Source organism: Gopherus flavomarginatus, chromosome 2 (assembly GCF_025201925.1).
Source record: "Gopherus flavomarginatus isolate rGopFla2 chromosome 2, rGopFla2.mat.asm, whole genome shotgun sequence".
Classification (NCBI taxonomy): Eukaryota; Metazoa; Chordata; order Testudines; family Testudinidae; genus Gopherus; species Gopherus flavomarginatus.
The window spans coordinates 167,776,401-167,796,294 of NC_066618.1; the positions used below are offsets into that span (position 1 = coordinate 167,776,401).

Here is a 19,894-nt window from a genome sequence, read left to right on the forward strand (position 1 = left end):
AGGTGTGAGATAATTCTGCTCTTTAATATAGTTTCAACCAATTTTCTGCATGCTGAGGTTAGGCTTACTGGCCTGTAATAGCCAGTGGCGGCTCTGAAGCAGTTTTTTAAATCCGATGTCACATTAGAAATATAACAATCAGAACTTATTAAACATTATTACAATCAAATGATTGTTTCTGATACTATTGTGAATTGCAGCCTCTATTCCCATTGCACTTTGAAAAATGATTAACTTTCTTAATGCTTAAATATTAAGTGTATTAAATTTCCTTCCAGTGCAAACATGGAAATTGATCAAAATCAGAGGGAGGGAGAGAGTGGAGTAACCCAGCTAAACAATCATATTATCAGCCTGCATTCATCTGTCAAACGTGTCTCTCAGGTGAGGGGCCACACCAAGAGGTTATGGGGCTTTGCCACCACAGACACCGTGCCAGTGCCATGGGGAGAAAGGGCTGGGCCACAGGCTGTGCCACAGGGGACTGCCATTGAGATGTGCCACAGGTGGGAGGGGCCATGCCACAGACTGTGCCATGGGGAGGGGGGATAGTGCATGTGGACTGTACCATAGACCGTGCCATGGGGAGGGGGGACGGTACCTTAGACTGTGCCATGGGGCCCGTGCACTTGGGCTGTGCCACGGCGGGGTGGAGCTGTGCCGCCAGGCGGGACCTGAGGCGCCACAAGAAGTCTACAGGCCCACAGCAAGTTACAAGCTTCTGAACAGAAGAGTGACGCATGCGCAGAATCTCATTCCCGGCGCAGGGGCTGGTACATGCGTACAACAGCCCAACTGTACACCCGGTGGGAACGGCGCATGCGCAGGGCTCTTCCTAGGGCTCCCGACATACGGCTCTCAGCGAGACTGCGGTGGTGCTTTTACGGCAGTCGTAAGTGAGTGCGCGCGACAGCCGCTGGAGTCGGACTGGAGGGAGCAGGAGGCCTGGCTTTGTCTGTAAGGGTGGGGGCCCCTGGGCCGGAGTTCGGGGGGCAGTGTCCTTGGTGGGGCTGGAGTTTGGGGGGAGTGTGAGTGGGCAGGGGACCTGCAGAGGAAGTAGGTTCCTGGCGGCTCTTGTTCCAGAGTGGAAGGGAGGCGGGTTTCTCGGGCGGGCTGCGGGGATGGGATAAAGGGGCAGGGCAGGGGGTGAGTTTCCGGTCAGTTTCAAGCTGACAGTTTGAATGAGGGAGATTTCAACACTCATTGAATGTGACAATAAAACAGCAGCTCCGCTGAGGGGTAGGACAAAGTCTGTCTGGAAACTCATCCCTGTGGAGGGGCTGTAGGTCCGGGGGGCAGCTTGGTGTACTGATGAATTTTAGGGTGACGCTGGTGGTGATCATGTAATGTGTTGGACCCTTTGTTTCTTCTCACAGAACAGGCAGTTCTAGCTGTGCGATGCGGCCGCAGCAGGCACCTGTTTCTGGTAAAGTCTTTGTCCAGCGAGACTACAGTAGTGGCACCAGGTGCCAGTTCCAGACCAAGTTTCCCCTGGAGCTGGAGAACAGGGTAAACGTTTTGTTTTAACTTATTAGGGATTGTGTTAAGGACGGAATCAAGAAAGGCCTGAGCTAGCTGCACATGGGTGACCAGAAAGCATATGTGCTATACATTCCTTCCTGCTTCCTGTGCCCGAAGAAGAGGATGTGATAGGATGTGCTCAGAATGAGTCCTTTATTATTTACAGCCAACCATGTATGTGGTGTTTTCCCAGTAATTAAGGTGACCACTTCCTACATGCTTATACAAACTATCCGTGCACAATTTTTTTTTTATCAGTCTGAGTTGTTAGCTGTGGGGTGGTAGTTAGAGTAGATGAAAGGGAGTCAAGACTGATTATTTTTTATTATTATTTTTCCTACTTCAGTGACTGGTTTACTGTGTAATCTTTGACACGTCACTTTACTCTCTGTGCCTCAGTTCCTAAATCTGTAAAAGCTGTACCTGCCTAACTCGGAGTGGTTGAGTCTTAAAGGACACTACCAGCTTGAAATCTAACCAATTTTATAAGAGTTAAACGTAGTCTCTAGTATAAAACTATACCTGAGATCTTCTGCCAATTTTTGTGGTTTTACAACATTTTCTAAAGTGAAAAAACCGGTAAAATAGAAGGAAATATTTTTTTGCTCTGCTCTCTTTCAGTGACCTTGCTTGATTCAAGTAATCAGGGGAGATTTTGGTTTTTTTTTTAAATAGAGGCAAAATGGATTCTCCCTTTAATTGTTTAGCTAAAGATTTTAGGGTCCTTGAATGAGGCACTCTAAAAGAGTAATGGAGTATTAAATTGGAAACCATATATTAAAAATGAATTTTAATAGTTAATCTTAAACTGCCTTTGTTCAGTGGATGGCGCTGCTTTATCTCTTGGAGATTATACTTTGCCAATACTTCCTCAACCAAGGCCTCTGCTTAGAAGAAACTTGAACCCATGGGAAATGAGATTATCAAAGTGGTTGTAAGATGCATTCTGTCTTTTATTTTCAGTTAATAGGACTATGGTTTAAATAGTACCAGATTTACCATAGATAAAAATGGAGCCTGCCTTCCAACCCACATTAATAATCTTTTAATTTTTTTTTAAATTTATTGTATGGGAACGCACAATGTCATCTTGGGTGCATTCAGTGTTAATTATTAGAAAATTGTCAGAAAGATGTAGACATAGTAACAAATGTTTTCTTGCTAGCCTAGTGGCTTGTGCTGATGAGGTAATTGCGGCGGTGAGGTGATACTTTGTCACTGAGTAAAAGGGTGTGGACAGGGCTATAAGGGAGCAATCTGTAGCAGTGCCTTTCAGGAACGTCTTCTGGTGTCATGATTTGTGTTGAGAATGCAGCTGGTCACTAACAGAAGAAACTGAATAGTAGCAAGGGTGAGAATGGCACCTCACAAGCTGGATAAAATACGTGAAAACTCTACAGTCCTGTCCAGACTAGCAGCCTTTAGGAGGTAAATCAATAAAGTTCTTAAAGAGCGATTGTGAGTGTGGGAACTCTGACTATGGGGAAGATTTTTATACATGAAGTTCTAGTATAAAATCTAATATGTTTTAAATATTAGTAAATCGATCCTTCCAGCTTTCGTAACTTGCTTTATATAGAAGTGGTTTGTGTCTGTATTTGTCTGCTTTCAACTCTGAATATCATACTATGAAAGGGATGGAGACTTTATCTGGATATCACTCTGCCACCTTTCATTTGCTGTTCAGCCTTTAAAATACAGAATTGTCAATAAACCTATAGTTCATACCAAACATTCTGAAACATGCATAATTAGAATCAGAGGTGAGTGTTCTTGGAGTCATCTCAGTGTGGGAGGAGTCCTTTCACTATAAAGTCTGATTAAAACAACTAAACCTACCTGAGTCTCAATCTCTTGCGCTAGACACTGTAAAGTCTTTATTATAAATACTGACTTTGCGCATATCGGGAATGGTTGAAACACTGAATAAGAAGGAGTGTATTAAAGCCCATGTATTTATCTTAATGCAAGCTAAGGGCTAGATCCCACATCCCTTGTGCACCCAACTCTCTTGTGGACTATAATCTTTATTGTTGATAAAGAAGTAGAAATTCTGTTCATTTGTATAAATTCTTATTTCTTGTCAGCTGCTCTTTTTTTGTTCATTGATCATTATTAGAAGATATTTGATTTTGATGTGAAAATCTAGACAGCAATATGCTTAAAATGCTCATTCACATCATTTATGAAACATTGATATTTACGCTTTCCGTAATCCTGAGGAAAGGCGTCCCTTGTAACAATAACACAAACTACATCTGTTATGCTAGTGAAAAAGAAAGACATAACTGCACAACAATATATGCTATCACAGAGCTCTCTCATGGTGAGGCTATTCTGCTGAGCCTGCACGTCAGTGGCCTCACAGGTAACCTCTCAAGTACTTTCTTTCATTTTGTTACTGTCAATTGTAATGTTTTATTAAGCTACAAAATAACCCCTCCTTGCCAATTGCTCTTGTCTTCTGTAGCTGGTATATGTCACTTTAGGTGCTGTTTCCTTCTCTCCTGCCCTGTTGGGAACACTAATCACCTTGTTTTTTCCGTGTTAATTTTTTTAATAACTTGGTTGATCAACTCTACCATAGTAATGCAAAATAGTCAAGGCCTTCAGTGAAGAATTTATTTTTGAAATCTAGAGGACCTTCCCCTCTAGATCAGCAGTTTTCAACTAGGTTGTAGTTTGAACCTAACAACTTACACATAATGCAGTTTAAACAAGGGCTGTAAATGAGACACGGACGATGAAGCACATTGTCAAAGAATGCCTGCTGACTAGGTTCAACGGTGGCATAGAAGACCTGCATCACACCACTGAAGATGCCATCACTTGGCTAGATGACTATGCGCACACTAAATAAATAAATAATGTGGAAATACACATTTGATCTAATAGCTTTAAATCACTTAGCTGCTATTTAACCAAATGCTACAATTTATGGAAGTCATTCAGTACCTAAACAAAACCTTTGCTCTCCATGTTGTGTTTGAAACTGTCTGGAGGTGACATTGCTGGTTAATGGTCTGTTCTAGCATAGAAGCTAGATCTCTGTATTGGGGATCAGTGAGTTCTGAATGAGAAATTTGCTGGTCAGTCTTGTTAAATTCAGTCTCTTTTTCAGATTGATAGGCAGCAGTTTGAAGAGACAGTTCAAACTCTAAATAACCTTTATGCAGAAGCTGAGAAGCTTGGGGGCCAATCTTATCTGGAAGGATGTCTGGCCTGTCTGACTGCCTACACTATCTTTTTGTGTATGGAGACACATTATGAAAAGGTGAGCCTGTTACGTTTCATGCAATAAATTTAAAGCAAATGAAACTCATGATGTTGTGTATGAAAGTTATGATCTGTCAACAGAAGTGTTTTGCTTTTTAACTTTGTTCATAAGGTTTTCTCTTATAACAGTAAATGTAAAGTAAAGTTCATCACTGTAGTACAAATACAGAATAAGCTTTCACCTGCTAGCCTAGCTTCCTGAAAAATCCTGGTCTGTTCTCCTTTCACTTATATCGGAGAGTTGCAAGTATATACGCAGGGAATAAATGCCAACTTGAGTCACTGGTTGGAGAGTAGCAAAGAAATAAAATGTCATGTTCCAGATGTGTGAAGAGATCATCCTGCTGCTTGCATAAACTATAACCAGACAAAGATAATGTGCAGTTTTAGGAGAAAAGTCAAAGATACATTTTCAACCTATCAGTCACCCAGTGTCCAGTTGGTTGAACCATTCCTAACCCAATCATGTTTAACTTTAAAATCCATTAGACAAACACTAAACTAGAGAGTTTTACACTGAATGTTCGTTAATTTCTTACGGGATTAAATTACTGATGAGGGGAGAGTTGCTCCACAGCTCTGTAGTCCAAGGAAGGCTCCTCATTCCCTCTGAACACTCTAGTCACTGGCTTTTGTCCACCACCACAAATCCTCTGGCGTTTATACTGCTGTTAGCTTACTTTTCAGCATCTTCCTCTATTTGTCTTCCACTGCTTGTTTTATTACTTGTCTTCCTGTGTGTGTGGATTTTAGTGAGATGTTAAGGTAGATGATGATGGGGGTATAACTACTCCAAATCTACCTCTCTCATACACTTATACAACACCCTCTATTTGAGATTCTCCAAGCTCCAGATAAACATTCATTAAGGGCCCACTCCAATACTCATTACAATATTTCCAAATAAAATCCAGTTTTTCATTGAGCATTGGATTAGTCCATATTCCCCTCTTGTGAAATCAGTATTATGCCCATTATACAGGTCAAACCAAGTGTAGAGATTTTAAGTGACCTGCTTTGTGCTGTACAGAACTGCTGACTTCCAGTCCTTTGGTGAACGACTAGATCATTCTAAATTATAAAAATGTTGTGGTCTGATAACTTCTTTTTAAAAATGAAAATTTTCATTCTTGTTTAAACACCCTGACACACTGGCTTGAGGAACTAGAAGAACATTCATACTTTCACACCCACATGCATCCATGCTTACATATGTGGTCTGAATTTGGTATTGGCAGTTCCTCTTTATTTTATTTTTATACAGTCTGAGTTCATAAAGCCAGTGAGTAGATGGGCAAGTCAGTATCTGAATACATTCAGTATCTCTTCTTTAAATGAAAGGAGAGTTTAAAGAAGCCTGATAATTTAATATTGCTGACTTAAAATAAAAACATGTTCCAAATCATTCTATTCAAGATTACTGCTGCATATTATATATCAGGGGTCGGCAACCTTTCAGAAGTGCTGTGCCGAGTCTTCGTTTATTCACTCTAATTTAAGGTGCTGATAATACATTTTTATGTTTTCAGAAGGTCTCTTTCTATAAACTATTGTTGTATGTAAAGTAAATAAGGGTTTTAAAATGTTTAAGAAGCTTCATTTAAAGTTAAATTAAAATGCAAAGCCCCCCAGACCGGTGACCAGGGCCTGGGCAGTGTAAGTGCCACTGAAAATCAGCTCACGTGCTGTCTTCAGCACCCGTGCCATAGGTTGCCTACCCTTGTTATATATGAACAGAAGCCTTTTGTCATCCCTTCTGAGCTGGGTGATAAATTGTGCTTGTTTGCGATATTTTATTTATCTAGATATCTTTGGCCTATCTGATGTAAGAAGAGTGACTTTTTAAACCTTAGGCTGCACCAGCTGAAATGTCTTTTTACAACTGAGAAATAGATTGGGACAGGGATGGCAAGGCAGATAATTTTTCTTTTCAAATCTCATCAGAGAAAATAGCATTCCTGGTCATGTAATGAGAACAGAGCAAAGAGATGGTTAATTCTTTTGACTAACTCTCTCTAACTTTGTGTCTGTTGCTCTTACTACTATACTGTGTAATTTGTTTGAATATCTAGTTGGTTTTACAAATAACTTTTTTGACTCCCTCAAAATAAAAGATTGATTTCCATAATGTGATCATCTGGCCATTTTCTTTAATCAGTATAGCTTTCTAAATACAAAATATTGCAGAAAGCTCACCAGAAAGCTCATCCATCAAAACTTACATTTGATTAAACTGAGCTAGAGTGTGTCCCTAAGTAGTAACCCTTAGCAGAGTATGGATGGATGCATTTCAGGCATTCTTTATTTGAAATCAGTCATGCAGTCATTTTGTAAGAGACTTAAGTAGTAATAGATTGTGAAGATGGATAGGACATCTCTAGTTTCCACTTCTTGCGGCTTGACTGAGCAGGAAATGGGAGAGTTGAGAGATCTGAGCTGGATATCTTTATGGCTTGCTTGCTTCCATTATGTGTTTGAAGAAGGCTGACACATACCCATTGAGAGATAAGAAACAAAACTCTGCCTAGTAAAAGCTTTCTGAACTGAAATGTTGGGAGGTTTCCATAAAGCTGAAGGAGCAGTGTGTGTGAGAGACCAAAGTGAAACTTCACACTGCTAATAAAATACAAAAGTCACTCAACTAAGACTGTTTCAGAGATTGTATTGGTTTTTTGCTGTTACTGTGTGTAGTCTATTCTCTTAAAACAAGATACTGTTTGCTTTATACATACATATATAATCTCAATTTCCAGAAGTTAGTTGTATTATGCAGAGCTTTATATGAAGGTGTCCTTGCTGAAATTACTTTCTTGGTTTGATCCTAATCTGGATGCCTGTCTGGAAGATATGCTTTAGTCAAACACAAGTTGTTGGGCTCCGTTCAAGGGTAACTGGGTGAAATTCTACAACCTATGTTAGACAGGAAGTCAGACTAGATTATCTAAGGGTCCCTGCTGGTGACTATTAGATCTAATATCTCAAAGTATGTTAACTTTTCTTGGCCCAGTATATATGCAGACTAAGCGTTCCCAGCGCTCTGGTATTTTTATGTTCTAGAACCCTTTTCAGTTTATTTTCCCACCTTTCTTTCTAATGTCTCTTAAATATTTAAATAGATGCATGACTCAGGGGTTGTGGAAATACCATAAAACTGGTAGAACTAGTAATGTTGGAGCTTAGCCAACTGCAAAAGCCAGGTTTGATCTTGCTTTAGGGTTCTGTTCATTTTTTTTTTTTTATCAAATAGCTTTCAGTGAATTCTGTACTTGAAGTTATCAGTTTCCCAAACATTTCTGTAGTGAAGTGACCAAAAACAACACCATCTGTCTAAAAGCCTGTCCTGTGTCTGCATTAAGTCTACTATCAGGGTCCTATCTGGGGCAAAGTAGACTGAACCTGTATGAAGCAAGAAGTGTATGGATGGCTCTTCTGTTTTGACTTTAACAATCAAGTGTGTGAACTATTTGGATCAAAGCGTTTGGAAATTATACCATATAAAACTAGTGCAGTCTGTTTGCCTTGGCTTACGCACAGACCAGAAATGCAAATTAGCACTTGCCCCAGGCACTGTTTCGATAAGGGCAGTGCTCTGTGCTAACATGCAAAAGGATTCATTTAAAGGGAATGCTGGCCTGGGGACTCCTGCTGCTTAGACAGGTGACAACTGGTACATCACAAAGGTGACATTCATGCAGGGAAAAAGGGTAGCTACATTGTTCATCAGCAGACACATTTGTTTTATTTGGACTTACACCCAAGACACTGGGTACGCCTGCCATAAGTTATTAGAACAAAATATAAAATAGTAGTTTTACACCCCACCCAACAACCAGCAGAATTCAACCTCTTCAAAACTGCCCCCCCCCCCCCCACCATGTAATGTATCAGGACTTGTTGGATTAGGAGACAGCAACAGCACCTCTGAGTTTTTGAAGGGTGGGGGAGAAGAATGCTATCCAGTAAAGAGACGGTTGTTGGACTAGAGGAGTCGAAGCAGTAGAACAAATGGTGCAAAGAAGGCCTCATGCTTTTCTATATTTTTATCAGTAATCTAGAAGTAAATGCAAAAACACTACTTATAAAATTTGTGGATGACACACAGATTGGTGGAGTGGTAAATAATGAGTACAGGGCAGTCTGATCTGAATCGCTTGGTAACCTTGGCCCATTCAAACAAAATGTATAATTTTGCATTTAAACGGTAGTAAAAATTCATCTAGGAATAAGGAGTGCAGGCCATACCTACCCACAGTGGGGATTGTATTCTGGAAAGAAGTGACTTGAAAAAAATATTTAGGGATCATAATGGACAGGCAACCAAACATGAGCTCCCAGCACAGTGCTCTGACAAAAAGGGCTAATGTGATGCTTGGCTGTATGAAGGGTGTAGTGAATAGGAGCACAGAGGTCATTTCTTTTTACCTTTGTATGTGGCCCTCGTGAGACTGAAACTAGAATGCCACATACCAGTCTAGTGTCAGCATTTTAAAAGGGATGGTGAAAAATCAGAGCAGATACAAAAATGATTTGGCGGGTTGAGAAAACTCCTTATGGTAAGAAACTTGAAGAGCTTAATCTATTGATCTTGTCAAAAAGAAGATTGAGAGGGGACTTGATTAGTGTATTAAGTATCTTCCTGGGGAGAAAATACTAGGTACTAAAGGATTCTCTAATCTAGTGAAGAAAGGCATAACAAGAACCACTGGCTGGAAGCTGAAGCCAGACAAATTCAATTTAGAAATAAGGCTTAGCAGTGAGGATGATTAACCACTGGAACAAACTACCATGGGAAGTGGTGGAGTCTCCATCTCTTGAAGTCTTCAAATCGATATGCCTTTCAGGAAGTTATACTTTAGCCAGACATAAGTTGTTGGCTTAATACAAGGGTAACTGGGTGAAATTTAATGGCCTGTGATACACAGACAGTCTGCCTAGATGATTTAATTGCCCCTTCTGGCCTTGAACTCTGAATCTGTGGAAGACGCATGTAGGGGGAAAACAGTTATTTTTGGAGTAGCTAAGATCAGCACTTTGTATTTGGCATTCTATTATTAATGGGAAATTGACATGTAAGGAAAGGGGCCTCTTCTCTCTTTTAGAGTCACACCATAACATATAGTAAGCAAATTGCTTGAGTAATTTAAACTGCATATTTTCATAGCGCTATACAGGTCTTTTTTCCAGGCTATAGCCTATATTAACCTCATGTAGCACAGACACACTATTATACAAATGTCCCCCTGTCAGAGAATCTTGTTACGATACAGCTGTCTCCTGACCTCCTTGCAATATAGTTTCAGTGCTGGTATAGACAAGACAGTACCCATGTATCCTTCCCACCCACTTCCTGCCAAAAAAGAAAAAATAATAGCCTAGCTATGCCACAGGGCTACAGTCCCAGCTGTGTTAGTGGAGCTGTGTTGCTAGGTCTTTCCTGACCTGGTTGTATTTGTAGTGTAGATGGGGCTTTTAAAGGAAGGCTGATGTGAAAACTCAAACGGAAAAACTGTAAAGTCTGTGTGTTCTGTCACCAGGTTCTTAAGAAAATTGCCAAATTCATTCAGGAACAGAATGAGAAGATCTACGCACCCCAGGGCCTCCTCCTGACGGACCCCATCGAGCGAGGACTAAGAGTTGTATCTTTTTATGGCTTCTTAATCCTCTTTTGAATTCTGTCCTCAGAGCGATAATAGTGCATCTTACCTCACAGAGGCTGCATTGCATGCTGCAGGCACCCATGATTCTGTGATGTTATAAACACCAAGGAGTATGTGTTTTATAAGGTCTCATGTGTAACATACTCGGCGGTTCCTCTCAAACTTTATTAGGATAAAAATACTATCCGTTTAGAAAGTCTGTTTAATAAAATATGAATTGGATAAATCTGTTCCCTAGAGCTTTCTTCGGTACTATTCAGAAGCAGAGTATCTTCCTTCAACCTCAGCTACCTCTGGAAGATACAACTTAGCCATTTAGAAAGGCTAGCTGACTTCCTAATAGAAATAAAACATGGAATATAAATGCTCTGTAGAACTATTTTTAATGTTGGTCTTGGCTTAGAAACAATGCATTGTTGCTCCCACTGGTGCCTATGGTAAAATCTCCTCCACAATCTGCCTGAGTGATGAGGTCTGTCCCCCTGGATTTAGCTCTTGGCTACAGCTGTCCTCCCTACAACTTTTCTAGGCTTTGGTCCTGGCTGCAAATGGCTTAGCATTCTAGTCACCATTTTTCTTGGTGGTTGTGGGGGCATCTTTTAGCAATAAAAGAGGAAGTATGAGTAATACATTTCATCTGTCAAGAATTCTGAACTCAAAGCCCCTTTTGAAATACATAGGTTCATAGTGTGTGGTGAGTTGTCATCCTAATTAATTGCAGTTCCTTGAGTCTATCTGAGTAGTGGCCCAAATAGCTTACAGCTGTCAGTTGTGTAATTTCATTACCCTTGATGTGCTGTGCATTTTTTGGGGAACTGTAAGTACAGAAAAGTGACTTGCATTTGGTAAACAGACATGTAAATAGTGATTTAATTTGGTAATTTGATTAATAATTGAACAGTGGAAGAGTGAAAGCAAAAACTTGCCTAATGACCAAACCGTCTGTTCATAAAAACGTTAACCGCTTTACTGCAATATTACAAATTCTTTATGCCTCCAAACGGACATTTTTGTCTAAAGGCAGGTTGTAGCACAGGACAGCATGCAAAGCCAAAAGCCACAAAGAATTTTTGCTTACTATAGTTCAGAAATTTAGCAAAATTCCCTCTCTGTGATGGCAGATGTGAGGCTGAAAGATCAAGTGCTTCACTGCCTTGCTTTTGTTTCACTTGCCTGTTTTATCTCCATGATTTTTCTATATAGCATGTTTTCTTAACAGCCATGCTGTGCAGATTGAAATTACCATTTACGAAGACAGAGGACTGAGCAGTGGAAGATAAAACTAAGGAGTCTGAGGTAAATATTAACTTTGCATTAGATATCAGGTCAATAACCTGCTTCTGTAAATTCAGAAGATGCAGGTCTTCTCCCCTGCTGAGACTGAATGTTTATCCAACCACTGCATGTAATCCTAAGGCTTTTTAAATACATCTTATGTGTGGATTAGATTTTGAAATCCCAGCGGAAGTTGTAAAAACACCAATACTTGGCAGTATGCCGCTGAATGATGATGTACTTCAGATGACACCAAATTTAACCTTGATGAAAACTAGATTTTAATTAAACATGCATAAACCTAAATCTAATTTCTGCCGTACTGCATCAAAAATCATTCTCATAAGTTTAGTAGATCCCAATTCTGCTGATCAGTGCAGAACTTTAAAAATCATATTTAAAACGTAATGATTGAATTTAATCACTGTTTAAATGGCTATTCTGGATTTCAGAGTGACTCCTACTTATTGCATAAGGTGATATGGGACTCCCATTCAGTCTAACATGCTAACACTGTAGTCACACTAGTGTGTGAATGCTATCGGCTCTTTCAAGCTAAGTAGTAGGGTCAACCCAGGTCAGTACTTGGGTGGGAGACATCTAAGAAAAATCCAGGAGCTGCAAGATGCAGTGTTGGCAATTTAGTAGGTGCTCTGGTGCCGCTTGCTCCCTATAGTCCGTACTGAATCAATGCCACAGCCTGAGGTTAGGGACTCTGTTGCTGGAGCTGCCATCTTGTGCTTAAAGCTTCCTCTTGCACTTTTCATAGGAATCAAGATATTAACCCCAGTATCCTGACTCCAGTTCCCTAGCAGAGTGTAGTTATCTTACCCCATCGGCATTACCTTTTTGGTTCAACTAGATGAAGTATTCACTTCCTGTGCACTACTTAAGTCACTGCATTTCAATGCTGGTTGAAGTGATCCCCCATTTATCTCTTAATTACAACCAAGGTTGTGACTCTTCATGTTCATAAAGCACTTAGTGCCTCCCACTCAAGAATCTCAGTCTCAGTACAAAGTATTTTATCTGCTGGCCTGAGCAGGAATATCACACAGCAGAAGCCAAATTCTACCTAACATGTACAGCTGAATTCCTCCCAACGCTTTTCCCTCCTTTGCTTTGCTGGGTGCCTCTTGATTAACCTGTGCCTACAATTCTTCTAAATGGGATTTTTTTTCAAAGGCTTGTCTACACTGTGCATAAATCATGTTAGAGAGCTTTACAAATCACATGCGAGTAACCTGCTGTGCTCTAATCGCTCCATGGAGACCCTGCTGGTGTGAACTAAAAGATACTTAGTCTGCATTAACTTTGTCTGGGTATTTTTTAGTTCCCCCCATCAGGGTCAACATGGGGCAGTTAGAGCACGGCATGTTAGAGCACTCTACAAATCACATCCCTCTAATGTGCTTTGCCAGCACCATGGAGACAAGCCCTGGGGCTTGGTCTACGCTACAGACTTATGTCGGTATAACTATATCAGGGTATAGAAAATCTGCATCCCTGAGTGATGCAGTTATATAGCCCAAACTCTTGGTGTAGACAGTGGTATGTTGCTGGAGGGCTTCTCCCATCGACATAGCTCCTGCCTTTCAGGGAGGTGGGATATCTATGCTGACAGGAGAAGCTTTCCCATCAGCTTAGGTAGTGTCTTCACTAAACACTACAGCAGCACAACTGCATCAGTGCAGCTGTGCGGCTGCAGCGCTGTACGTATAGACAAGCCCTGAGAGGCTCACCAAGCCATGACAGGAAACTTTCCTAGAGTAGATGGCTGAATATTCTTTTAGCTGCACAATAAGCTGTGAGATATCAGAGTAGTTTGTAACAATGTGTTACTTAGAGATGACTCTTCTGATTTAGAATGTCCAAACTGATTGCTCTAGTTATTAGCACTCTGGAGCCTGATATACTATGTGGTTTTTGTTTTCTGCCATTGGGAGCAAGTTTGTTTTATCAGTTGCAGCTGTATCCGCTTGGCACAATCCATTTGTCATGACTCATTTCACAGCTATTATTGCTAAACAATGTTTTTCCTAGGTGGTGTAGGTTTTGAGCAATTACACACAAGAGCCTACTCTATCAAAGTTCAAACAACTGTGAAATTTCTAAAATGGGGAAAGATTTACATTAGGAACTTCTGGATAGTTTCATGAATTGCAAATATTTTTGTTCAGCACAACTTTGTTTTTGAAGCTGCATATGTATCAGGAGCATGCCCAATCTGGAACAAGGGTCTTATTAGGTTTGTCTTCCCAAACTTAAACCACCAGCACCCCCAACCTGCAGCCTGCAAAGTGTCCTAGACAATCTGTTTGACTGCTGAATAGTGCATGTGAGTTACATATACAGTTTAGTGAAAGAATCTCGAACAGCAGGGAACATGCCTACAGCTGAAAACAGGATGCACTTTCTAAGTCAGATTCTGATTTCAGCAATGTCTGTAAATTCAGAGTAACTTTCACCAGTATTACTAATATCAGAATGTGGCCTGCTGATTCAGTGATCCATTGAAGATTTGTTTGGTGGGAAGTCAGGCTCTGAGCTTACTCAACAATGTCGAGAAATTGCATTAGTGCAGTCCCTCCAGCTTGTCACTGCCACTAACTTGCATCTTACATTACCATGCTAGGAGCAGAGATGCAAACTGCCAGTAGCTCTTACCAGTACACACTAAATAGTCCAACTCTCTGGATACTTTAGCTGTAAGTTAACTCTAACTTTGATTACTTTGTCTGGAAAGACCATGGTCTGAGAGACTTCTGACTGGTGTGTCTGAATCTTCTTGCAGGTCCCTGGGGGAGATTTTCAGAGGTACAAAGGGGAAGTGGAGTTGAGTGCTTACCTGCTCTTTGTGCCTCAGTAATCTTCCCTAGCAGAATGTGGTCATCCCACTCTGCACAATCAAAATATCTGGGTGTCCCTCACCAAGTCTGCTGAAAATATTCAGTGTTCACTTATGAAAAGTGGATTAATTTGCATTAATTTTAGAATTACATAATTAGTATCCTTATTGGCTTCCAAAGTACTTCACATCCACTCCTTACACCTGGAGACACAGGCGTTTGTATTGCAGTGGCAGCCAAAGGCTCCCGATGAAATTGAACCCTTTGGGCCAGGTACCATACGAACACAGACAGACATAGTCCCCTGCTCCAAAGGGGGTTACAGTGAAATGGGGAGGTGTACTTAAGGGCCAGAGGCTTGGGGCCAGCCAGCCCTGGTCAATTATCAGACTCACCTGGGAAGGGAGTAGGTAACTGTAAAAACCAGCAAGTGTCTCTGTTGAATGTGGATGGCTGGGGAAGCTTCAGGAAGGGATGGTGGCCTGCAGTAGTCCCTGAAGAAGGAAGACTCCTGGTGGTAAACTTGGCAGGATAGGAAGCCCTACTTGGAAGCTTTGTTATCATTTGTGGTCATTTGGACAATAAACAGAGCCTGGAACCAAGGAGTGAAGCCTCACTTTGTGTGGCTGATAATTTGCAAGGCTCCTGAGGAAGCCAGCTGCTTATAGGAGAAATGACATGGTAATAGTAGTGGTCTTGTGGCCACAGAGGTAGCTGTTTCACTATATGATAGTTCCAAATCATTTTAATCTTTTGTTCATTAAACAAATTAAACTCTCCTGGCTGCCTTACAGCCCAGTCGTCATTAGGTGGCCGATTGTAGATGCCACAGCAGAAGCGGGTCCTGAGAGGAGAATGGCTTTATAGATTTAGACGAGGAGGATGTTCCATGCATAAGGCTAACTGTAGAAGAAGCAGTGAAGTAGGCATGCTGGCCTCATTGGCAGAGGATGCAGGGGAGACACGGAGATGTATTATGCCCTGTCTTGCAAAAGGGGACCTACAGGTGAAGGCACTTGCCAAGTTAGTGGCACAGCTGGGAATATAACTAAGTGCTGGCTCCCAGGCCCTTATTGTGAACCATTACACATGCTATCTCCTCCCTGCTGCAGTACTTCTGGGAGAACGGACACCCTTATGTAAAGGTCCCATGCATGGTTCATTCAGTGTCCCTAATGTTGTTAAACTTGTTCTGTCTTGCTTTCTAGCACCCAGCTAGGTGGTGGACTTGCTATACCAAAAAGTTCACCTACCTCCTGTCTAGAACATCATTCCTCTCCGTTGCCAGATCCATGGTGTCATCCACTAAAGGACTAACTTCCTAGACTTCTGCTCCACATGGGGTGAACCTCTGGCTGGTCAGCATCCATTTTCTGTCCTTAGGCAAGCTTTAAGTGACAGGATCATCTTAATTTCCAAGGAAAAGGCAGTTCAGCTGTTTGCACTTGAAATTAACTGGCAGATCATCCACCTGAAAGCAGTACTGTTCCTCCACAGCCACTCAGGCTTTCCTATACAGCAGACAGACTTCAGAAAGCAACAAGTCTAACTTTGGGAGCATGTGTGTGTCTCAAAAACAAAATCTTCACTCCAGAATAAGTCCTTGGGGGGGGGGGGGAAGGGGAACAGGAAGCAGGTAGATATGTCCGTTGCACAGAGTGCCTCTGCCTGGCAGCAAGTGACTCAAGGCATAGAGCATTTTAAGTTTCCAGAGCTGATGTCCTCTGGGAATTATAATGCAAATGCTTTTTGTTTTATTCCTAAGAACCATTAGCTAACATTATTGCTGGGTGTTTTGCTACTGCTTGAGAATCTACTGTTACTGCATTGTCCTAAATTTATAGGGAGGAGATAATGTATTGCTTGTTTCATTAAGCTATGTAAGCACAATAAAATGAATGCTGAACCAATTAATGTAATCATCCCTACTCTATCCCTTAATGTTTAATATGTGAAGTGTAATAAACTTTCTTTATGGTTTTATTATAAATATAATTTATAGGAAAATTTGATTTGACAAAGTACTAAATAGTGTGTAAGATAGTTTCTTAACTCTAGTCTGGCAAACTGCTGAAGAGTAGAGCTGTGCAGTATGTCATATTTCCCATGCATAAACATTCCTCAGCAACATCTGTTAAAATACCTTGGACATCTTCTGAGTAAAACTTCCTACAGATCAAGTTGGTGTAATATTTTTCTGTTGTCTCTTTCTCCCTTATTAAAGTGAGCTCTCTGTCTAGCCTTGGCTTAAGTTAGCAGAGTCCCTCTGTTTTGAGAGCTATCATCCTTTCCCATGGAAGGGATTTACAAAAGAAGACAACTGTCCAGAACAGAGAGAGCTTTCTGCTTTGTGATACTGTAGGTGCTAATACTGGATCTAAGCTTCCAGATCTAATTTCTCATACACTGATTTTTTTTCCTGGAGGCTTGTGTAATATTTTAACTGTACAAAATACTTGTTTTTCTAAGCTGTAACAGTGTGTTGGCCTTTTCAGACCTGTTGCAATAATTTTGAATAAATATTAATGGATTAATAAATTTTTCTTAAATAAACTGTGTCATACTTTATGGTACTGACATGAATCCAATAATAACTCCCTAAGTAAAACTGATGGCTGCTCACCAAGATTCTAAAATATGTATACACTTACACTGCTATCTTACTAATCTAATGAATGTTACACATTAAGAGAGTGGGCTTTCTACCAGGGTTTTGGAGCTGTGCTCCAGCCCCAGGCAAAAACCTGCAGCTCCAGAGCTGCTCCGGGCTCCGCTCCAAAGCCCTGCTTTCTACTTCATTAAAGCATCAGATTTTTGCTTGTGTAAACACAAAATGTTAGCAGCAGCATTAGTGATCACATCTAATGTTGAGCCCATGTTGGTTTCAGTCTAGAGGTTTCTATGTCTGAGCGCACTGTTGGTTTCAGTCTAGAGGTTTCTATGTCTGAGCGCACTGTAGCTCAGGCTGCACACATCAATATCTTATAGACAGTGCTTACAATTAGACAGTATTTACAAATGTAGGATGCAACTCCATATTTTTAGATAAGCAGCCAAAAGTTTGTGAAGTTTGTTCCCCAAAAGTGGGAACAGTAAGGGAGCTTAGTAAATGGAAAAATGGCTCTGTATTACAAAATTGTCTGAATTAATGATAAATTGGATTTTTAACAGTCAAGAGGACATGAATAGGTTTCTCTCTGAATAGTTTAGTTTTTGGTTTGGTTAAGTAAAGGTTGTTTATAGAAGATAGCTGAGCACCTCCCTGTAAGGAATGCAGTAATGATCAAGAAATAGGATGTGACCCCCTGCCCATAACCAACCTGGAGAGACTTGATCCTGGATGCAGCATTTCCTAGGGCAGCTCAACTTGTGTATCCACTGACTGGTTCTGGAGTGTCCTGGCTCGCCTTCAGAGAATCATGAGTTTGTAGGTCAGGCTGTAAATAAATTAATAGATTGCAAGACCAAAGTGGACCATTGTGGTCATCTAGTCTGATCTCCTGTATAACACAGGTTAGAAAATTTCCCCATCATAATTCCTGGAGATCTATGGATATTATTCTCAATTATGATTTAAAAATTGTCAGTGATGGAGAATCCCTTGGTCAATTGTTCCAATGGTTATTTACTCTCTCTCTTGAAATTGTACATCTTATTTCCAGTTTGAATTTGTCTTCAACTTCCAGTCACTAGATGGTGTTAACCTTACCCTGCCAGATTGAAAAGCCCATTATTAAATAATTGTTCTCCATGTAGCTACATAAACTGTAATCTAGTCACCCCCTAACCTTATCTTTCTAAAGCTCAATAGCCTCAAAGAGCTCAATCTATCACTACAACGCATGTTTTCTAATCTTTAATCAGTCTTGTAGTTCTTCTCTGAACTGTCTCCAGTTTATCAACACCCTTCTTGAATTGTGGACTCTAGAACTGAACACAGTATTCCAGCAATGGTTGCACCAGTGCCAAATAGAGAGAAAAATAACCTCTCTATTTCTTGAGATTCCCCTGTTTATGCATCCCAGGATAGCATTAGCTCTTTTGCTAACAGCATCACGCTGGCAGCTCAGGTTCAGCTCATTATCCACCATGACTCCCAAATCTTTTTCAGAGTCCCTGCTTCCCTAGATATAGTGGACCATCCTGTAAGTACGGTCTACGTTCTTTGTACCTAGATGGATACGTTTACATTTAGCCAGATTAAAATGCATATTATTTTCCCAACCAATCAAACTTGCTCGGAACCAGTGACCTGTCCTCTTCCTTATTTACCTCTCCCCCAATTTGTGCCATCTGCAGATTTTATCAGGGATGATTTTATGTTTTCTTCCAGGCCATTCATAAAAATGTTAAATAGTGTAGGCCCAAAAACTGCAGGACTGTACTGGAAACATACCCCCTCAATGACTATTCCCCATTTACAATAACATTGAGACCTATCAGTTAGCCATCTTTTATTCTATTTAATGTGTGCAATGTTAATTTGATACCATTCTAGTTTAATCACAATATCATGTGGTACCAAACCACCCCAGTTCAGTATCTTTTTTCCCTCTATCTTTCTCTTCCTGATTTACGAGATGCTTCTCCATGCTAGTCAATGTGAAGGAAGACATACCCAAAGTCTTGATGGTCCGTGAGGGCCTCCTTATTGACTGATGATCTGAGAGGAGTGACCGTGGATGCTGTATCCCAGCCAGAGGAGTCTTGGCCTGTGTACGTACTGACCAGCTCCATTTGGAATGATGCATGAGTGGATTCATGGGTGCTGAGTTCTGCAGTCTATGCCTGGCACCCCTGGAGCTGGGACTTCTGCAGGCAGAGTGGTGTTCCAGCCAGGCTAGCCCTTTCAGGGTGTCTGCTAAGGCTGTAATTTAAAGTAATGAACAATGCTCTGCACATTTATTGCACCATGTAGCTACCCCTATTTCTCATTGATTGCATCAATAAATCCTCCCCCTTTGATCACAAAATATTTTTCAATACATTCTTAGATCTCCTTTCACTCTTAAATTACCTTGTCGTGTTTAATTGTTTTATAGAACCTGGCATTAAAATAAAAATTTCCCCTTGTTACAGTTCTCTGGGGCCTAATAAAACTGGGACTGATGCTTTGTGCTGAGCTGAGGCTTAGGCTAGTTGGTCACGTTACTCTACAGAGCTGTGTATAACTGAAGGAAAATTGTGGTAGTCCCCTAGTTCAGTCAGAGAGAGAGAGTGTGTGTGTGTCAGTCACCCACCGCGGGGGGGCTGGCCCCACACCCTCACAATACTCGTGACCCTGTGTGGGAGCAGTGCCTCGCATGATGGGGTCGT

General features: G+C 40.9%; 1 protein-coding gene and 1 long non-coding RNA gene across 2 annotated transcripts; both read left to right on the forward strand.

Annotated features, from left to right (window-relative positions):
• The first annotated feature begins 872 nt into the window (after positions 1 to 872).
• GOLGA7 (golgin A7) lies at positions 873 to 17,131 on the forward strand. Its single transcript, XM_050940349.1, has 6 exons — positions 873 to 957; positions 1,377 to 1,509; positions 4,643 to 4,795; positions 10,332 to 10,433; positions 11,687 to 11,750; positions 15,787 to 17,131. Exons 2-5 carry the CDS (start codon positions 1,399 to 1,401, stop codon positions 11,732 to 11,734), a joined length of 414 nt encoding a protein of 137 aa, XP_050796306.1. The 5' UTR covers positions 873 to 957; positions 1,377 to 1,398; the 3' UTR covers positions 11,735 to 11,750; positions 15,787 to 17,131.
• A 224-nt stretch (positions 17,132 to 17,355) lies between these two features.
• On the forward strand, positions 17,356 to 18,047 carry LOC127045037 (uncharacterized). The gene is made up of 2 exons (XR_007772605.1): positions 17,356 to 17,473; positions 17,513 to 18,047. It is a non-coding gene; the product is annotated as an uncharacterized LOC127045037 (long non-coding RNA).
• Positions 18,048 to 19,894: the final 1,847 nt, after the last annotated feature.